At 35.9% G+C, this 20,029-nt stretch overlaps 1 protein-coding gene across 7 annotated transcripts in view; it reads right to left on the reverse strand.

The window, feature by feature from the left end:
• Nucleotides 1–20,029, reverse strand: part of XPO4 (exportin 4) — a 125,194-nt gene that overhangs the window by 39,274 nt on the left and 65,891 nt on the right. For all 7 annotated transcript variants that reach the window (XM_055360123.2, XM_055360120.2, XM_055360121.2 and 4 more), the window contains 3 exons: nt 11,378–11,490; nt 6,444–6,601; nt 6,016–6,190 (listed from right to left, as the gene is read on the reverse strand). In XM_055360123.2, the coding sequence (XP_055216098.1) occupies nt 6,016–6,190; nt 6,444–6,601; nt 11,378–11,490 (446 nt within the window). The remainder of the gene's footprint in view (nt 1–6,015; nt 6,191–6,443; nt 6,602–11,377; nt 11,491–20,029) is intronic.

A 20,029-nucleotide genomic window follows, 5' to 3' on the forward strand; every position in this document is an offset into this window, starting at 1 on the left:
TCAGCACAATCCTCACGTCTAACAACAAATCACAAATAATATTTGTGCTGCACAGTGTAAAACATTAAGAAGGACATATGAACGATTAAAGACTGAAAGAGCTATACTATTAGTTTATGCTGTTATTCATCTGCTATTGGTATGTAGATTCTTTCCTAGCGAAGTATCATTTAAGGCAAATATGGGAACAATATAGTGACACAAATGTCACAAATAAAACTTCATGAACTCTCCACTTAAAAATGCAGGAATTTAGAAGTCTTTGAATGTCAAATGAAAAATAAATCCTTGTCTAGTTATTTTTATTCTTTCTAGCTAGTTCCTAAAATACAGAATTAATTTAACTTCAGAATACCTATGCAGCTGACAGTATTCCTGGTTTCTGGAAGCCCCCAAGAGAAATGGATTTAGTAGACAAGTATTGCAGCTGTTAGAAAAATCTTACAGACAGATCACTTAAAACAACAACAACAACAAAAAAAAACAAAAAACAAACAAAAACCACTACCCCCACAAAAACACCAAGAGTCCAAGCTATAGTTTTCAGAAAAAGATTTTAAATGCTGCACTACTGGATTAACATACTTTCTTCCTTTTGAAAATGCACAGGAGTTTCCAAATTCTCAATGTAAAGGAATGCATACACGTTAAGACACTGTTCCTGGCACACGATAAGTGCTCAATACAGACTTAACAAAGCTGAATAGTGGCTGACATCTTGGGGACTCACTCGGCTTACCTGGAGTAAAAGGGCAATCCCTTTTTTGATTTTTTTTTTTTTTTAATTTTCCACATAGTATGAAAATGCTTTAGAAATCCCTTTTTCTCTATCTCACTCTAGTATTCATTTTTGAACCCCAGGTCCATTGGATCTAGTTATGTTTCTAATACTAGCATAACAAACAATATAAGGGATACGATATGGAACAATAGTTATAACAGTAAGTAAGCTTTATTCTAAATCCACTGCACTAAAGGTGCAAGAATTCTGTGAAACTTAACACTGGTTCTGTACTAGGATTGGTAAAGCAGACTTAAACAATCAGAGCTGACTCATACAAGTCATGAAATATTACATGGTTATCATCCAATTAGAATTAAAACATTAAAATAATTCTTAAAACACTTCTTTTAATACGAATCTGTATTTAAGGTAAAATAGTAACTAGTTTTCTTCCAAATATCCTGGTAGAGCTAAAACCATTGTTATTATTTCTAAAAAGTATACTTTTAATGTGCAAGCTTTAAAAAATACTCATGGATTTAATTCTATCTTTTAAGCAGAGGAAATGAATGTGCTTGATGGGTGGGGGGCGCTGGACAGCCAGCTTGCTCTCTCCAGTATCATCAGTTTATTCTTTTATAGCTACAAGAACCGTTTGGTGGGGATGTTGGCAAGGATCTTCAAACAATCCGTCCTTTCATGGGTGAAGGTGCAAGGTAGACTACACAGTTACACTGTACTGACACAACCATCCGAGAGAATAAGTATTGTTTTCCCTCTTATCACTGAGATATCCCAAAATTTATGCTCCCCACTTCTCAATCTGTAATTTGGCTTCAATTTATGGCTTCCTTTTTGTCACATAACCTCACTACAAAGTAATTACCCAACAAGCCAGAGAAATTAAATTCTGAATCAAGAATGCTGACCTCTAAGTACACTCACTCACTTGACAAATTGCAAATTTATTTTATTGCATTACATTCTATAATCAACTTCCTAAAAACTTTATCAAGTACCTTTTTCTTTACTACCTTGTCCTGCTGGTCTTGAGATTAGGCTACAAATATACTAAAACTAGTGTAAGGTTCTTCCTTTATAAATTGTTATTTACCACGATTGCCCTTATACACAACACATACATCAAAATGCATATACAAAATACCTCAATGGTATGAAGGCTGCTCTGTTCCTGTAGCAACATACTGCACAGCTTTGCCTACTTGGCTGAACTCAAAATGGTTAATTATAAAAGAAACCAAGAAACAAACTAGAGTATACAGTTCAAGTCATATTCTCCTTGAATTTCACTGAAACAATTCAAATGCATCTATTATAAATCTTTTATAAAACAGCTGTTGTATTAATATGAACAATTATTGATAGAATTTTAATCTTTTTTTGAGACAAAGCCTTGCTGTGTTACCCAGGATGGAGTGCAGTGGCATGATCTCAGCTCACTGCAATCTCTGCCTCCCGGGTTCAAGTAATTCTCCTGTCTCAGCCTCCTCAGTAGCTGGGATTACAGGCGTGTGCCACCATGCCTGGCTAATTTTTGTATTTTTAGTAGAGACGGAGCTTCGCTATGTTGGCCAGGCTGGTCTCCTCACCCGATCTCAGGTGATCTGCCTGCCTCAGCTTCCCAAGGTACAGCCGTGAGCCACCAAGCCCAGCAGGATTTTAATTTTTAAGGCAATACTTTTTCATCTCCATATTCATTCTTACCTCTTCAGTTCAGCAATAGATAATAATTTGATTTCTGGGTATAATGAAAAAATTCTTATCTCCAAGAAGTCTCAAATAATATCAAGAAACTTCTGCAGCCACAGAGAAACTTGGCTGAATACCGGAATTGCTCTTTGTGAACACAGACTCTCAGTTAACTGCAAGTCAGAGTACTCATAAATATGTCTCTTCACTCACATGCTAAAGCCACCAAGCAAGGTGGCTTTATGACATGGGTTTCAAAAACACACACTGGTATCAAGAATGCTTCTTCGTATGAAGATGCTCTTCTTCCCTTGCTACACAACGTTACCACCATCAAAGACATGAATTGCTATTAAAAAAGATGATAATCTGTATATATTCCTAAACAAACACGGCTCTGAAAAAAGTATTCTCACAGTAAAACAAAGTCTTACACGTGGAACCTGTTTTCCTACTGGAAAAAGAAGCTTTCAATATTTCACAAAATTACAATTATAAAAATCATTTAAAAAATAATTTTTAAAAATTAGAATTATAATTAGTTTGCACCAAACAAAACTCAACAGTTGTTCTTATGTGGTAAGAGTGCACACAGGTTTTCAATAAAAGCTATTATTTTAAAGGCTCATTTTAAAAAATTATTCTACATGTTATTGCTTGTAATAAATTATTGTACACTATACACGTCCCCCTCCCCCTCCCGTTTGTTTTTTTGTTGAGATGGAGTTTCGTTCTTGTCACCCAGGCTGGAGTGCAGTGGTGTGATCTTGGGTCACTGCAACCTCCGCCTCTCGGGTTAAAGCGATCCTCCTGCTTCAGCCTCCCAAGTAGCTGGGATTACAGGTGCCCGCCACCATGCCCGGCTAATTTTTTATATTTTTAGTAGAGAAGGGGTTTTGCCACGTTTAGCAGGCTGGTCTCGAACTCCTGACCTCAGGCAATCCGCCTGCCTCAGTCTCCCAAAGTACTGGGATTACAGGCGTGAGCCACTGAGCCTGGCCTATACAGGTACTTTTCATGCAGTTAATCCATGTCATAAAGCAGTAGGAGGAATTCATACCCTGACTTTACCAATAAGCTAACATGCTCAAAAAAAAAGTGAAGCAGCTTGCCTGAACTCTTGCTCTTCATGACTGCCTGGCCTGTAACTGTGCGGTCTCCCTCAAAAGTTCATCATCTTTTCATCCCATGTTAACTCCCAAACTCATATCTTTAATATGCCTCAATTTTTCAAATTTTACTTAAAAGATCATGTCTTGGCCAGGCGCGGTGGCTCATGCCTGTAATCCTAGCACTTTGGGAGGCTGAGGTGGGTGGACTGCGAGGTCAGGAGTTTGAGACCAGCCTGGCCAACATGGTGAAACCCCGTCTCTACTAAAAATACAAAAATTAGCCGGGCGTGACAGCGCATGCCTGTAATCCCAGCTGCTTGGGAGGCTGATGCAGAAGAATCGCTTGAACCTGTGAGGCAGAGGTTGCAGTGAGCCAAGACCGTGCCATCGCAGTCCAGCCTGGGTGACAGAGTGAGACTCCATCTCAAAAAAAAGATCATGTCTTTATATACTTTTCCATCTTAGGACAACTACGTATTATGTACTATTACTACAATTACTGGGTGCCCAAGAAAACAAAAGATGAAATGGTTTCTGTCCCAGAGGTCCAGTTTGGTTTGGCTGGATTTGTTCCTATATTTCTGGTATTAGCTGTATACTCCCCTGGTCCTCTACTCCCAGCATACACAAGATACAACGGAAACCACTTGAGGTTGAGATGACATTTAGGAGGTTTACTCTTAAGAAAGTCACCATGCATGGGCCACCCCGTTAGCCCTCAACTTCACCACACATCCCCAACCTGGTTTCTACGACTAATGCAAAACTTTAAACAGATCTTTTCCCTCTGTCCTTTTCAAATAGGTGACCAATTATTTTAAAAAATAATTTTTAAATATCATAAACAGCTCAATTAAAAATTAATTAAAAGAGTAAAACAAATGAAAATAAATAATACTTTTCTTGAATGAAACCTGTTAGGTTCATCTTCACTAGAGCACGCCTGCTGTGAAATAAGCACAATACACATCTGCTTCTCTGCAAATGCATGCAGGCTTCCTATATTCCAACACTCCTATGTCAAATCTTGAAGGTAAAATTGTCAAGATGTCAGCGTCCTCAAATAAATTCTGCACTTAAAATTTGCAAATCAAGGATGCCATGTATCTTCCAGCAATTCTTTAAAACGTTTAGGAACACGCTTAACTCACAAACAGAACTAAAAGGAGCTTAGTTTCTAAATATAGGATCAACATGCTCTTTAATCCACCTGGTTTAGAAGAGAAAATAAACCAAGGGGGAGAGGGAAAGTGCAAGGAATTCATGTTAAATAAAACCTGACTAGTTCAGAATCTGTGATCATTTGAAAGAGGTTTGAGTAAAGTGTAAATACTTAAAATGTTAAATACTTAAAATTACCCTGGATTTTTATGTTTAGAACGTAAAGTATCCCTCTGAAACATTCAACTGTACATATCATGCCTTTAAACTTCTATTTTTCTGTTACTACATTTTCTCTACCATATAAAAACTTGTCTGACCTGGTTCCTTTCCTCATCAAATCATGAAAGTGCCCGATTACATAAACATAATCATTCTCGAGTTCTCTATTCTCTGAACACCTCTGAAGGGATACGAAAAAACTCACATACACGTTGGCAGAATCTAACCAACACAACTTACAATTTAACATGAAATTCTAACAAAATATCTACATTCTTTTTACTCCTACAGCCTTTCAGAAAGATTCACATTTTGACTCATAAAAAGAAAAATTAGTTTCAACAATTTAATCACTACTTTGTGGAATGAAATCAATTTTTTTCCATGATTAATACAGCTATTCAGAGTAACTGTTAAAAAAGCAGCTGTGTCCTCAAGGGGTTTTAGTAGACGTCTAAATTTAAATATAAAATATGGAAAATACACATTTGGAAATTTGTACCAAAAAACATCTTCAGTATTGTTATTGGTCTTAATTTCAATGTAAATTAAATTCTACCAGGATACACTATTAAAGCATTACCATCCAAAAAATTAGAGAGCACAGTCTAATCAAAATAAGCAAGGTTTCAATGATTTGAACCAAATTATGTTTACATAATTGCCAAATAAGTCCAATGTAAAAAATTCTCAAAAAAAAAAAAAAATTACACGTAATTACACCACACCACAGCAACACCCTGTAAACAATGTTTTTGCTGTTAGAATGAGCCTTTGACATAATTTTTACATGAAAAATTGTGTTGAACAAACCACAGCTCATTTCATTCCATCTCTTATATTTGGGTACTAAATTATCTCAAAATTAAATGCTTAAGACCAGTAAATATCACCAACTAAAGCTATTTAATCCACAAATTTTTAAAGGTCATGTTTCCCAAATAATTTGCACATCTAAACAAAACGGTCACTTTAACAATAGCCGGCACTCACTTAAAAATAATTACTTGTCATGAGAAATGTTCCAAAGGCACCGCAAATTTCCTTGTGAAAACTGACACAATTTACTTTAGAATAGTCACTCACCACTTCTTCCAATGCAGCACTTCGCCCAAAAGAACAAGTGAGGTGTGTGAGGCAGTTAACAAAGGAGGAGAAAAGTTCACTTGGAATGGCAGTTAAAACATTTCGTGGGAACACGGTTATCAGGTTGCTGATAATGCTGGAGATCCCCACAGCTTCAGAATCTTCTATTTCAATTCTAAAACCAAGGAATGAGTATTATTAAGTGGCAGTAAAAGAAAAATTATTAATATAATAACTCATTTCCAAACAAGCAAATATCGTTACTGATTCATTTTAAAAGGTATGTCTCTGTTTATTAATTTCAAATTACCCATATGACTTTACTTCAAAATATAAGGGGGAAAAAATAACTAGTTTCTTTTTTTCTTCTACTGTTAAACACAAAACATAGAGCTCCTTTTTCAGCTGCAAAGGGCAAGTATACCTACCCATTGATAGTATTCAGTAATCCCTCAATGAAGTGTGCTAGATAATCAACTTGTGATCCTTCATCTGGGAAGATGGGTCCATGAAGAGAAGCTAACTGGGCAAGGCACTGCAGAGAATCTTGTGCCATATCTGAATCTTCTCTGATTTTTCGATGTACCTGTTAGAAAGAATTACTAATCCATAAATATAAATTCTTCCTTTGTAAGGGTCACGTGTCTACCATGCCGAATGAGGTAAGAGAAAAATTCACTGTAGCTGGTTATTTCTAGAAAATTAATTCCTGAATTAAACTAAATTGAAAATTGTCCCTCAGTCCACTTTACATTACAGGTCATTATTTTAAACATATCAATTGATCTTTAACTGAGGGCTACCTACATTTTGAAAATTGATCTGTCTCCAGCATGTTATGACAAAGAGAGAAACAGATGCCAGCCAGTCAGACATACTGCTTCTTCTAAAAACAGCAACAACGACAGTCATCTGTATTATGCTAACTATGCCTAGCTACAGCTTCTTGCTAAACTTAGCAGACAAGTTCAATAAAGAGTATATAGATGCTGCTTTAGTGGAAGTAAACAGTTGTGCACTTAGAAAAGCAATATACCATTGAATCCCTAGACATTCATGCATTCATTCAACCAAAATATAATAAGCACGTTCTTTTATTAATTCTCAGTTTGCTTACAATTTGTTTGAATCTCAGTTTAACCTACATCATTGCTATTAATAAATGCTAAAAGATTTTGAATACAAAATGTAAATTATACTTAAATCCATTTAAAGCTAAGCTAACCTATATTTTATTTCAGCGATACAATACGGACATGAAACACCTGGTATAGTGTTTTGTATGAAGGGAATGCTCTTGAAATACTGCTCCCTAGTTTTATAGTATTAATATTCTCAGATGTTAAAGGTTTCATTTCTGTAATCTGACATATTAGAGCCAAGGAAAATTTAGTGAAGAAATATGATCATTATTAATCTTAATCCATCCAACACTTACTGTTGGATGTACCATTTTGTACTTGCCGAAGTACTTAACTAGCCCTTTTCTTTCCCACACAAAGTTCTCTCTCTATTTTGTAAATGTTGTGTAACATCAAACTCATAGTTTTAGGCTACATTCACTTTGACTAGGCAAATTGTTTCTAAATTACTTCAGGTCAGAACATTTAAGTACTCACTGGTATGCTGGGCCACAATGAACACTTAATAAATCCTTGTTCACTGAGTCCCTTAATCCTTAATCTCTGAACTTCCCAAGGTTCTAGTAATGAAATTTAAAACACTAAGTAATCTCTAAACATTACAAAGTTAGTTGATTTACTGACATGCTTAAAATATGCTATACTCTTTGGACTAGAACAAACCACAGCCCATAAGCCAAATTTGGCCCCCGCCTGTTTTTGTATGGCTGTGAGCTAAGAATGGTTGTGTTTTTTTGTTTTTTCCATTTTTGTATGGTTGGGGGGAAACCAATAAAAATAATATTTTGTGACCTGTGGAAATTACACAGAATTCTTTTTTTTCCCCCGAAACAGAGTTTCACTCTTGTTGCCCAGGCTGGAGTGCAATGGTGCAATCTCAGCTCATAGCAACCTCCGCCTCCCGGGTTCAAGCAATTCTCCTGCCTCAGTCTCCTGAGTAGCTGGGATTACAGGCACGTGCCACGACGCCTGGCTAATTTTTGTATTTTTAGTAGAGACGGGGTTTCGCCATGTTGGCCAGGCTGGTCTCAAACTCCTGACCTCAGGTGATCCACCCGCCTTGGCCTCCCAAAGTGCTGGGATTACAGGCATGAGCCACCACGCCCGGCCAACATTCACATTTTAATGACCATCAATAAGCTTTACTGGAACAGTGCCGTGCTTATTTATGTATCATCTATGGCTGCTTCTGTACTACAATGGCAGTGTTGAATATGAACATATGACCTGCAAAGCCTAAAGTGTTCACTATCTGGCCCTATACAAAAAATGTCTGCAAATCCTTGGTCTAAAATACAAATATTTTTCAAACTATATTCCAATGTATTTTAAGTTTTATATAGTAAATTCCAAGTACAATAGACAAATTCATATATGCACACTGTCTAGTTCATAAACTTCTGAACACAACTCACTCTTATAAGTTCTTTATCTGAAATCTGTAATTAAATTTTTGTCACGATGCCTTAGAATCTAATCAGCATTTAAGCATGATATCCAGGGATATATTCTGTCAACAGATACAATGTAATCTGGGACAATAAGAATACATCTCACAATCTTGAATGTTCATTATGGTCTCGAAGCGAGCAATCAGAAGAAAGAATACCCTCAATGAAATAGCTAATGAAATAACTAAAAATAAAGTTAAAATAAATAAATAACTGTCTTTCGAGACGGTGTGTGCTGTTCAAGCTTAATTTATGTTACCTGAAATATAAACCACATAAAACTAATAATAAATGCTTAATTTTTATACAATATAAATTCTTGCCTTTCTTCCAATGTCATCATTACAAAAGAGTTCCTCCATATCTAAACATGTATTTCAATATAAACTGTATTATAAAATGGAAAGCTGAATCACCACCTGAATATGGGAAAGGGACAGAGGGATAAGGGAAAGCAAAGCCCAGCAGGACGCCCAGTGAGGTGAATGGCAAGGATATGCATCAAGAAAAGGAAGACAAGGAAGGAGAAGCAAGTAAGGAAGATGACGAATTCTACTGGAACATGTTAAATCTGAGATGTCTGTTGGCCATCCAAATTAAAACATCCAGTAAGCACTGGGATTATAAGGCTCTGAAACTCTGGAGCAGGCTGTGCTGAATATAGATGTAGGAGTCATCTGGGAACCGGTGCCTGAAGTCCTACGTGTCGAAGAGAGAGCCACAGGAAAGTGTACAGAGTCAGCAAAGTTGAGAATTAAGATAGGAATGCCAATATTTATGTGATGAGCAAAGAAGGAAGAGACCATAAGCGAGATCAAGAAGACTCTGGTCAAAAAGGTAGGAAGAAAACACAATGAAAGTGGGTTTTTTTTCCAAGACCTTATAGAAGGAAAAAAAATCAAGAAGTTTGTAAACTTCTATAGGGCAGAATGCAACCCAAAGTATTCCAACATATTTAAAGTCTTATGATTAACATATTTAAAGTCTTGCTCTTATGCAACAGTATACTGATGCTTATCCAAAACTAGCACAAGTGATATCCAGTGGAAAAATGCTTTAAAGTAGGCAATAAATTCATATAACTAAAACTAAATTTAACCAAAGTTAAATAAAAAGATTAGCCATTGTCATTTTTAAAACAAGTAACAAACTTGTTCATAAACTGCTTAAGTGAAAATAGCTACAAACACAAAAATTGTTCAAATAAAGCAAAAAAGGGTTAACTTTCAAATTCAAGTTATTTGCATGTGGTTGTTCACAGCTGACAGGAGCAGCTGTCTGGTTTGTCTAGACAGCTGTTCAGATCTGGTAGAGTTGTTTCCAGTACTGCCAGCAAGTTTTTCACCTTTTCAAAAACTGCTGGAGTGGAATCTACTTTCAGTCAAGTGCATAATACAAAGACTTGGACTTGGATTCGTATCAAAACAATTCCTGTCAGATGAGGCAGGCAACGGAATTTTAAAATTTAGTTACAATTATCTCTTTGATCTTGATAGTGGTTTTAGCCATCATTTCTCTGATTTTAAAAAGAAACCACAAGGTGATTTAATGCTCAGTCTGAATATTTCTATAGAAAATATCCTTTATATATACCCATGGATAGATAACCTTGTTCTAGACATTTTAAAATACATACCACATAACTACTTTATTTTAAATGGTTCAATCAGAAAAAGGCAGTTGAAGGGCTCATCTATATTTTTAAAACAAATGAAAAGAAACTAAAATTAACAATTGGGATTAAGCAAAATAGCTTTTTTACTTTTAATTGATTTTTACTTGGGCTTCTGTCCACGTCATTATATCTAATTAACTTGTATATTCCCCCTATAACTGCAAATTAGCATCCAACACATAAACACACACATACGAATTGTTTTTCCAGCTTTTGACCGTTTTATTGGGGATACACACTGGCCAATGTGGGAACATACTGCTTACATCTTGATATTTAGCCAATAATAAAGAGGACTGTCTAAAGTTATACATGAGATAAACTGCTATTCCATAATACCAACTTAACCAATGACTCATAAATATAATAAGTATAAAACCTACACTCTAGAATAGCAGTTCTCAAACTATGGCCCAGGGATCCCTGAAGCTTTTTAAAAGCCTGTCAGGTTGCCTGTGAGGAAAAAACTATTTGCATAATAATATGAAGACAGCATCTGCGTTTCCCATTCTCACTGTCACACAGGTAAAAAGTGGAATTTCCCCGAGGCCACACGATGTGCAATACTGCAACTAACTGAAGGCAGAAGCAGGTAAGATAATCTGACTGTCTTCTATTAAGTCTGATATTATAGATTTACAAAAATGAAAACAATGCTATTCTTCTCATTAAACTTCCTTTGTTTTCAAAAATACAGTTAATTAAAATGTTACTTATGTTAATATGTAATCGTTTCTTACTGTTACTTTTTAGCACATTTTGTAAAGTTTTGTTTGAATTTTTAACAGGATAAATATAACCTATATAAAGAAAAGCTCTTTGGAGTTCTCAATAAATTTTTAAGAGTATAGAGGGGTCCTGAAATTAAAAGTTTGAGAACTTCTGCTGCAGGATATTAAGCACTTCATAACTATGTGACATTTTTATAAATTAGCAAGAACCTTTTAAAATAATTTCTGTTTAAGCAGCCATATTGATGAGAAGACAAGACTTTAGGGGAGAAAAGCAATCTGTTCTGTTTTACTTAAGAAACACGCCAAGGCATTTCCTCTTTTCTATGGCTCTTGCTACCAGAGATGAAGACTAAAACTTACTGTGAAGAAAAGCTCCATAACTCTGCTGTCCAGAAGAGTCTCCCGCCAGGACTCTGTTGGCTTCAACAGCACATTTTGCGAGGATTCAAACATAGCTATATAATGTCTGCCCAGTTATTTGGTGTCAAGGTCAACAACAATAACATTCTTACTTTGTCTAAAGTATAAGTATATCCTAAATATAACAGGAGCCATCTAGAAAGAATTTGTAATGGTAACAGTTTAAGCCTCTTCACATATGCTACATAATTCATGCATAAAGCTAAGGAATAGAAGGCATTAAGTGCCTGGGGAAAAAAAGAATGTTACAGGAATGTAAGGTAATGCTTTCATTGTAATTATGTGTCATGCTGTAGGCATACAGAAACTTTGAGAACCAGAGAATTTAATGGTGGCAACAGAAGGAAATACACTTACTGCAAAGCATATGCCAAAATTCATGTAAAAAGAATCAATTTCTGCAAGTTTATCCCATCATTTCCCCCAATATCTTGCAACAATTAACACCACATATACAAAATGTGAGTTTCATATAGTCTACTTGGAAAAATAGCATTTTTCCAGAAGAAATATATTCACTGGGAAAGCAAAAGAACAAAAAGAGTAAACACATATAATATTAAAGAAAAAAAACTCCCACAGTCACAGTATCTAAATATCAAGACAAAGAAATAATCTATTGACAAAAAACTTTACAGATGCTTATTTAAAATTCCCACAGACTAAAAAGCAATTTATATGGTGTTCAGGCATTCAATTTCAAACATGCTTCAAACAGAATACTGTTTTACCATAAATAAAGTAACCATCATATATTTGTAGGTTATTATGAATACGATTCATTGATACTGCCACAGTAACTGAGGCTTTGAAGAAATGAGAAAACTCGGCCAGTCATGGTGGCTTACGCCTGTAATCTCCACACTTTGGGAGGCCAAGGCAGGCGGATCACCTGAGGTCAGGAGTTCGAGACCAGCCTGGCCAACATGGTGAAACCCATCTCTACTAAAAATACAAAAATTAGCTGGGCATGGTGGCAGGCACCTGTAATCCCAGCTATTTGGGAGGCTGAGGCGGGAGAGTCGCTTGAAAACACTCTCCCGCAGAGGTTGCAGTGAGCCGAGATCACACCATTGCACTCCAGCCTGGGTGGCAGGGAAAGGCTCTGTCTCAAAACAAACAAACAAACAAAAAACAGTGGTTATGCCCCTTCCATTGGTAATCAAATGCCCAGCTAAAATACTTCGACTATGCAACATTCACATCACTCAATGAGAAATCTTAATGATAATCACCCAGAGCTATCGTCTGAAAAAAGTAGATAGAAATTCAAATACTATATTTTGAGTAAAGTCTAAATCGTTATTTTTACAGAAAAATTATTATTCACAGGGAAAATTAAAGGCTGTAATAATGCTCTGGAAACTTTTTTTTTAAAGATAATTGCTTAACCCCTTTTAAAATAGCTAATATTATTCTGTCTCTGAAGAGCAAGGAGGGGCACTATGAGTTGTTTCAAGGAGAAAAATCACTGCTTGTTTCTGAAAAGTCACCCCCAAAATCTTCTGCAACTCTATTCGACTGATTAACAGAAGTGAAACTCAAATCTGGTTCATTTAAACTTCCCTTCTCTCTTCCTTTATCTGCCCCCTTGTGGAGGTACAGGGAAAGAGGTGAAGGCCAAAAAAGCCAAAAGAAAGAAGCCCGAATTTAAAAAGAGGGGGAAAAAATCAGCCCGCGAACCCTAAGAGCTAACAATATAGAGTGAGTTCATTTTCTTAAGAGGCACTGATCATGGTCTAAGGTCAATGTTGTGTTCTTCACCCAATACTACAATATACTGATTTATCTGACACCTAGGATTTGCTTCAAAATATTCTGGGGATGGCAGAGCACAGATGAAACAAGACTGGCTGTTTAAAGCTGGGTATTCTCTCTACTATTGTGTATCTTTGAAATTTTCCACAAAAACGGGATGCCAAAGGCTATAGTATGTGAAATAAATGTTCTGAGTAAGGCAATCAATTCTTTGTGTTTTGTGTGTGTGTGTACTTTTCGTTTGTTTGTTTTTAATGAGACAGGGTCTCACTATGTTGCCCAGGGAAGTCTTGAACTCCTGAGCTCAAGTGATCCTCCTGGCTCAGCCTCCCAAAGTGCAAGGATTATAGGCATGAGCCAGCACACCTGGCCAATTCTTCATACTTCATAAAAATTTAAATGTATTTCACTTACTGTTTTCCAGTTTTATTTCTCTTTATTTTCAATATGCCAAATCTAACAAACAAAATATAACTAGGAAAATAGTGATTTTGTAATATTTCGTATGCTTATAAAAGGTGTCATGATTTTATTTTTAAATTATATAGGATATGAGACAGATAAATGGGTTCACATAACCATAATAAAATGGTTGGCCCCAAAGCTGACCATTTACCATTTTAGTAGCTAGCAGATGTGTGATCCCTCAGAGTAAGAAGGCAAATACTTCAGGTGCTATAACTGCAAGAGAATGAAAGCCCAAACCTCCCTTCAAGAGCTGCAGACAGTTCAAGTACAGAGGAAGAATACAGGTGGCAGAAGCAAAGGGAATCATATTTATAAATTTTGCTACTTCTGGATATATGAAAAACTCTATTCCAAGGAAATGAGGAGAGCCTCTCACATTCTAATTATGCTCTCCAGGTATAATACAGCAAGGGGGGCAACAGTGTGTTTTGGTAAGAGGGAGATGATAAGCTAAAGATTCAATAAATCTTACAAAAGTATCAGTAAGAAAATACAGGAAGAAATCTTACAAAAGGAAACTATTAAACCTAAACCAAAATTCTCATATAATTCTCTCCTCTATCTTTTTATAAATTATAAAAAGCATATACTCTATTAATACTTCTGGATATTATTTACATTAAGGGAAAATGGATATGAGTTTTATTTAAAAAGGGCTTTTCCCAGATATAAAATGGAATTCACTGCAATGGCTCATGTAACATCAGATTCAAAATAACCCTGAAATCTGATTTTTTAAAATCTTGGCTTAGCCTCTCCTAATCATGGTCTGTTTTTCAGCACACTGTCCCTGATGCCCAATTCTATGGCCAATTTCCTTCGAATGTTGGTAACCAGAATACTTTTAAGATTATAATTCCTTACACGTGGCCACGAGCATGGGAGATTTATGAGTTAGTATGTAATATCTATCAGAAAATACCTTTCCCCATAATTATTACAAAACTCCATGTTACTTTTGTTTTCCAATTCCAAACCTGGAAAGGATTTTTATCTCTGGCATGATGTTTGCCTTCTAACAAGAATGCACACTTGTAATGCTCCATGCAAAGAGGTTACACTTACCTTCCACTGAAAAACTAATCTACAACACTGCAGACTTCACTACCTTCTATCAGCCAGCCTGGCTATACCACTAATACTACTACTATTATACACCATAATAAAAATGCACATGTACTATATTATACTTTTCATAGGACACAATTACAATCCTGTAACTACAAATCATATCCCACTCTACTAAAAAAAATTAATTATTCCCAAAAGCATTTAAATAAAAAACATAAAACAAAAAGAACAGTATAATAAATGTTTATATGGAACGGCATTATAATGTTTATACAGAACAAATGTTTAAAGACAATGTTATTTTGACAAGAAATATGTTTTAGTTATCAGTCTGTACCATGAAACTGCTGAAGTTGCTGCCCCGAATAACAGACTATGCTGGCTTTTATATGGGAGAAAGGCTTACTATGCATTGTATAATGTTTAATATTACCTAAAATATTGTTATTATTCACGTACATGCATTACTTTTCAATTTGAAAAACAAAACTAGTGAAAAGCATATCACAATGTGGGCAGAATAATGATACACAAATCTGGACCATATCTTTACATTCAAAATAATATAAAGAATTAAGGTAATTCATTTTTAATCAGGTATTCTCAAATGACTATTTCTACCTGTATGTATAAGAAATAAAAAAATACCATTTCAACCCCAGATAATTCTTAGTAATTCTTATAAGAAATCAAAAAAATACCATTTCTACCCCAGATAATTCTTAAATTCTTAACTTAAAAAACAAACAGAACCAGTATCACCATAATTTGGAAATCTAGCACTACTATTCTTAAAGCAATATTTTAAAAATAATTTCAAGGTTAAATAAAGCAAGATGTTCATTTAAAAATAATTTTAATAAAACAATAGCTTCCTTTTAAAACTTTCAAAAGTTTGGTTTATAGTCACCACTTTAGCATTTTACAATATCTGGACATTACATTGTTTTATCTTTTACAACAAATATGTCACCAACGAAAGAACAGTTTGACAATGAACTGATTATTTACTAAACTGTCTTTTATTACATGCTAGTCAAATTTTATGAGACACACAAGTCACAAAAGATTGGAACTAAATAGCTATTATTTCACCGAAGTTCAAATAAGAGTGTAATTCAACAATTTTCTTGGGCTATGGCTTTATATATTTTTCTAAAATAAATACTGAATGCATGCAATTTATATTTTTATCAGAATAATTCATTTGTAACCAAACAAAACACAATTCCATCAATAAGAAAGCCAAACAGAGCTGCTTTCAGTCTTTTGCTAACCCTCTATCTTAAAAAAAAACTATCATACACATCTAATCTTACTTTACCTTCCCATGTTCTCACCAAATTAAAGAATCAGGACATTTAGTACAGTGATTTTTTTTTTTTTTTTTTTTTTTTTTGGTCTCTGTACCAAATACAAGTCCACTCCCTCTTAGCAAGGGTTCCGGCAAGGGATCCAATTCTGAAGTGCTAAAACCCAACCAGTCTTCTAAGCTCATTGCCATCATAATCCCTTGGAAAATCAGTTCCAGCTACATGTAAATTCAACTGCACCACAGAAGAGTGAAGAATCAACTCTCCATTCCCTGCCCCCTCTCCCACAACAATCCTATCTAGCTCTAAAATTCTCCACTTACGAAAGCTCACCAACTTCTGTGAAATCAAAGGCATATATAAACATGCCACCTGCCCTATTCTGTAACTGCATGGCCAGAGACAAACATATACTAGGCCAAGAGCCAGAAGGACAGCTTAATCGCACCCTGTACTGACTGTCACTGGATAATCCTACTAAATCTTCTGTCTCAAGTTCTCATACAACAAACGGCATTGTCATTAAATACATACATCTTAACATGTAGTGGGGAAAACATCATCTTTGGAAATACACAGGTCCTTAATTATGCAATTAAGTTTATCCACTAACACTTTCAGTAAGGGTATCGTTTTGTGATTGTGAATGACACTCAAAAAAATAATAAGGCATACAGTAGCTACACATTATCTTCAAGCAAATATGGACAATCTGAAAATTTCCTTTGCCTATTCTTATAATTACTTTACAATATAGAAAGATCTTGTAGCAACAATGGGCATTTCACATAAGTAATAAATGCTTTACTCCCTTCATCTTTCCATACTATTTTTTACCCTACTTCATCAGTAAAACAAAGTTTCAGGAGCTACAGCAAGACCATTTTCTTTCTTAAATATTTAATCCCTTTCACTATTAAATTTTCTAACAACAAAAACTGCTACTTCTCCTGGCACAGCACAGAACCAATGACCCCAGTCTTATAGACAACACAGTCCAAGCAACCACAAATCCTTTGAAATACAGGAGTGACCTTACCTGAATGTTTTCCCAAGCCTTGCCTCCAAATAGTAAAGGTTGGCTTTACTGGAAATCCAATTTAGGTGAAAGCTTCTGTATCCCATTACTTACTCTATAATCCAGTTAGCTTTCTCCAAGAGATTAAGTTAAAAAAAAAAAAGTTTACCAAAACCAAATCAGATCCACAAAAATAGAATACCAATAAAAGGCAGTGTAACCAAACTAAAAAAAGAAGTATCACTGAAGCCAACATACCACACATACCTGCCAAACATTCTTGTTACAAAATGATATTGTCATGTATGATTAGCATTGCCAAAACCCTTAAGCATTTATGGACACCAGGTGAACTACTAGCCGAACTATATTTATAGTGAACAAACATCCGAAAACTGAGCTAATACTTCTGAACGGGCTTCTTTCAATAATTAAATAATAAATATATAATAATAAATATTTGCTGAGCATCTGTGCTAGGGCTCAACAACGCAGTGAGCAAAAGCATGGCCCATGCTTTCACGGAGCTTCGCGCAGTAGGTAAACAGACACTACTGTTGTCCCTCAATATCTGGAGGGGGACTGATTCCAGGACCTCCCATGGTTACCAAAATCCACAGATGCTCTGATATAAATCCAGAGTCTCTGATATAAAATGGCATCATATTTGTATGTAACTTATAAACATCCCATATACTTTAAATCACCTCTAGATTAATTATAATACCCAATACCATGTAAGTGCTATGTACATTGTTGCACTGTTTTTAAAATTTGTATTTTTTTAATTGTTGTATTGTTATTTTTTAGTTATAATATTTTTGATCCTCAGTTGAATCCAAGGATGTGGAACCCACAAACCTGAAGGGCTAACCGTACTTAAATAATCTAAGGAATGAAAAATTACAGCTGAGAAGGGAGCCAAATGGGGAAAAAATCATATACAACATGCATAGGGAGAAAATAGCAAAAGAAAGCCAACCTGGTCTAGGCTGAAGTACAATTAGGAGGTGATCAGGCAAAGAGAGAGGACCCAGGCAGAGAAGCAGTGTGTGCAAGGAACAAGGTAGAAGGAAAGCTGGCCTGTGAGTGCAGCTCTACCAGAAGAGCTATGAGAGGGAGGTGGTGATGAGACCGCCCCGGACCCTAGCGCCCACTATCAAATGGGGATGATGGTATGATGGAGGATCACAGGACCAGGACACTTTCTTTGCACAACAGTGATCTAAAACAGAATGAGAAGCAAGTGAATTTTGTCTCCAGAGTCTCAGAGTAACATGGGGCTACAAAGTGCAGAGGAATTCGCTCTCTGGGCCACAGAATGATTTTTAACATCTACCAAATCCCAGAAACTGTGGACTTTGTACCACTGGGTCTGGGTAGGTGGATACTTTCATAAATCACCTGCTGCACATAGAAAAGCTACATATAATAATCCTTAACAAATATAATGGTTTGCAGATAATACAATTATGTATATAATTCATTAGCATTAATAAGCAAGTTCAGCAAGATTACAGGATACAAGATCAACATACAAAAATCATTTGTATTTTTCTCTATATAGTGTGAAAATGAAATTTAAAAAACAATTTACAATTGAATAATAAAAAAATACTCACAAGCCTGGGCAACACAGCGAAACTCAGCCCCTAAAAAAATCAGCCAGGCATCATGATGCGCGCCTATAGTCCCAGTTACTCAAGAGGCTGAAGTTGAGAGGATAGCTTGAGCCCAAGAGGTCGAGGCTGCCAAGAGCCATGATTACACCCCTGCACTCCAGCCTGGGCAACAGGGCGAGACCCAGTCTCAAAAAAAAAATGTACTTAGAATAAATTTAATAATCTTTTGCTCTGGAAACTATAAAACAGTGTTGAAATAAATAAAAAAAAAAAAACCTTTAATAAATAAATCCAGGCCAAGCCCAGTGGCTCATGCCTGTAATCCCAGCACTTTTGGATGCCAAAGCGGGAGGATCACTTGAGCCCAGGAGAGTTTGAGGACAGCCTGGGCAACATAGTGGGACCCTGCCCTACAAAAAAATTTAAAAATTAGCCAGGTGTGGTGATGTGTACCTGTGGTTCTAGCTACTTGGGAGGCTGAGGCAGGAGGATCACTTGAACTCAGAGGTCAAGGCTGCAGTGAGCCATGATCATGCCACTATACCTTAGCCTGGGTGACAGAGCAAGACCCTATCTCTATAAATAATAATTTTTAAAAATCAGAAAACTTAACTTCGTTTTTTGTTTGTTTCTGTTTTAAGAGACAAGGTCTTCCTCTGTTGCCCAGGCTGGGGTGCAGTGGTGCAATCATAGTTCAAGGTAACTTTGAACTCCTAAGCTCAAGCCATACTCCTGCCTTGGCCTCCCAAAGTGCTGAGATTCAGGTGTTAGCCACCGTGTGCTGCCTCTACTTTCTTTTTAAAGGGTACAATGCCAGGTACAAATAGACAATAGTTGGAGGAAATACTGATTATTCAAAAAAAGAGAGGACAGAAGAAAATACTTCACAAGGGCTTTACATATATCTGCTTTAAAATTCCATCATTCTCCTTGCAATTCTATCAGTTTAAAAAAATAATGATAAAATAAAATTCCCTCATGCTGACTTCTACCACTGTGTTCCTCCATTTTGAAAGAAACCTAGACAAAGCTGGTCAAATCAGCACTTAATAGCTAAGAAGTATGGATCATCAAGGCAGGCAGTTCACACTACCACAGGGCTGCCTACCTCAACCACGCCCTGGGCTATCTCAACATCTATGTCATTGGCCTAACACCACAATATCACATTTTCTTTCTGAAATCCTGACTACTCCCCTCAAGCAATAAACAGGTTCATCTAAGCTTAAAGCATAAAACAACATTCCCTTGGCACAAACCCCCATTCCCTTGAGCTGTCAGTTGATGCTCTTCGAAATATCTATATAGTTCAGTTTACCCTTGAATAACACAGGTTTGAACT

Source organism: Gorilla gorilla, chromosome 14, assembly GCF_029281585.2.
Source record: "Gorilla gorilla gorilla isolate KB3781 chromosome 14, NHGRI_mGorGor1-v2.1_pri, whole genome shotgun sequence".
Lineage (NCBI taxonomy): Eukaryota > Metazoa > Chordata > Mammalia > Primates > Hominidae > Gorilla > Gorilla gorilla.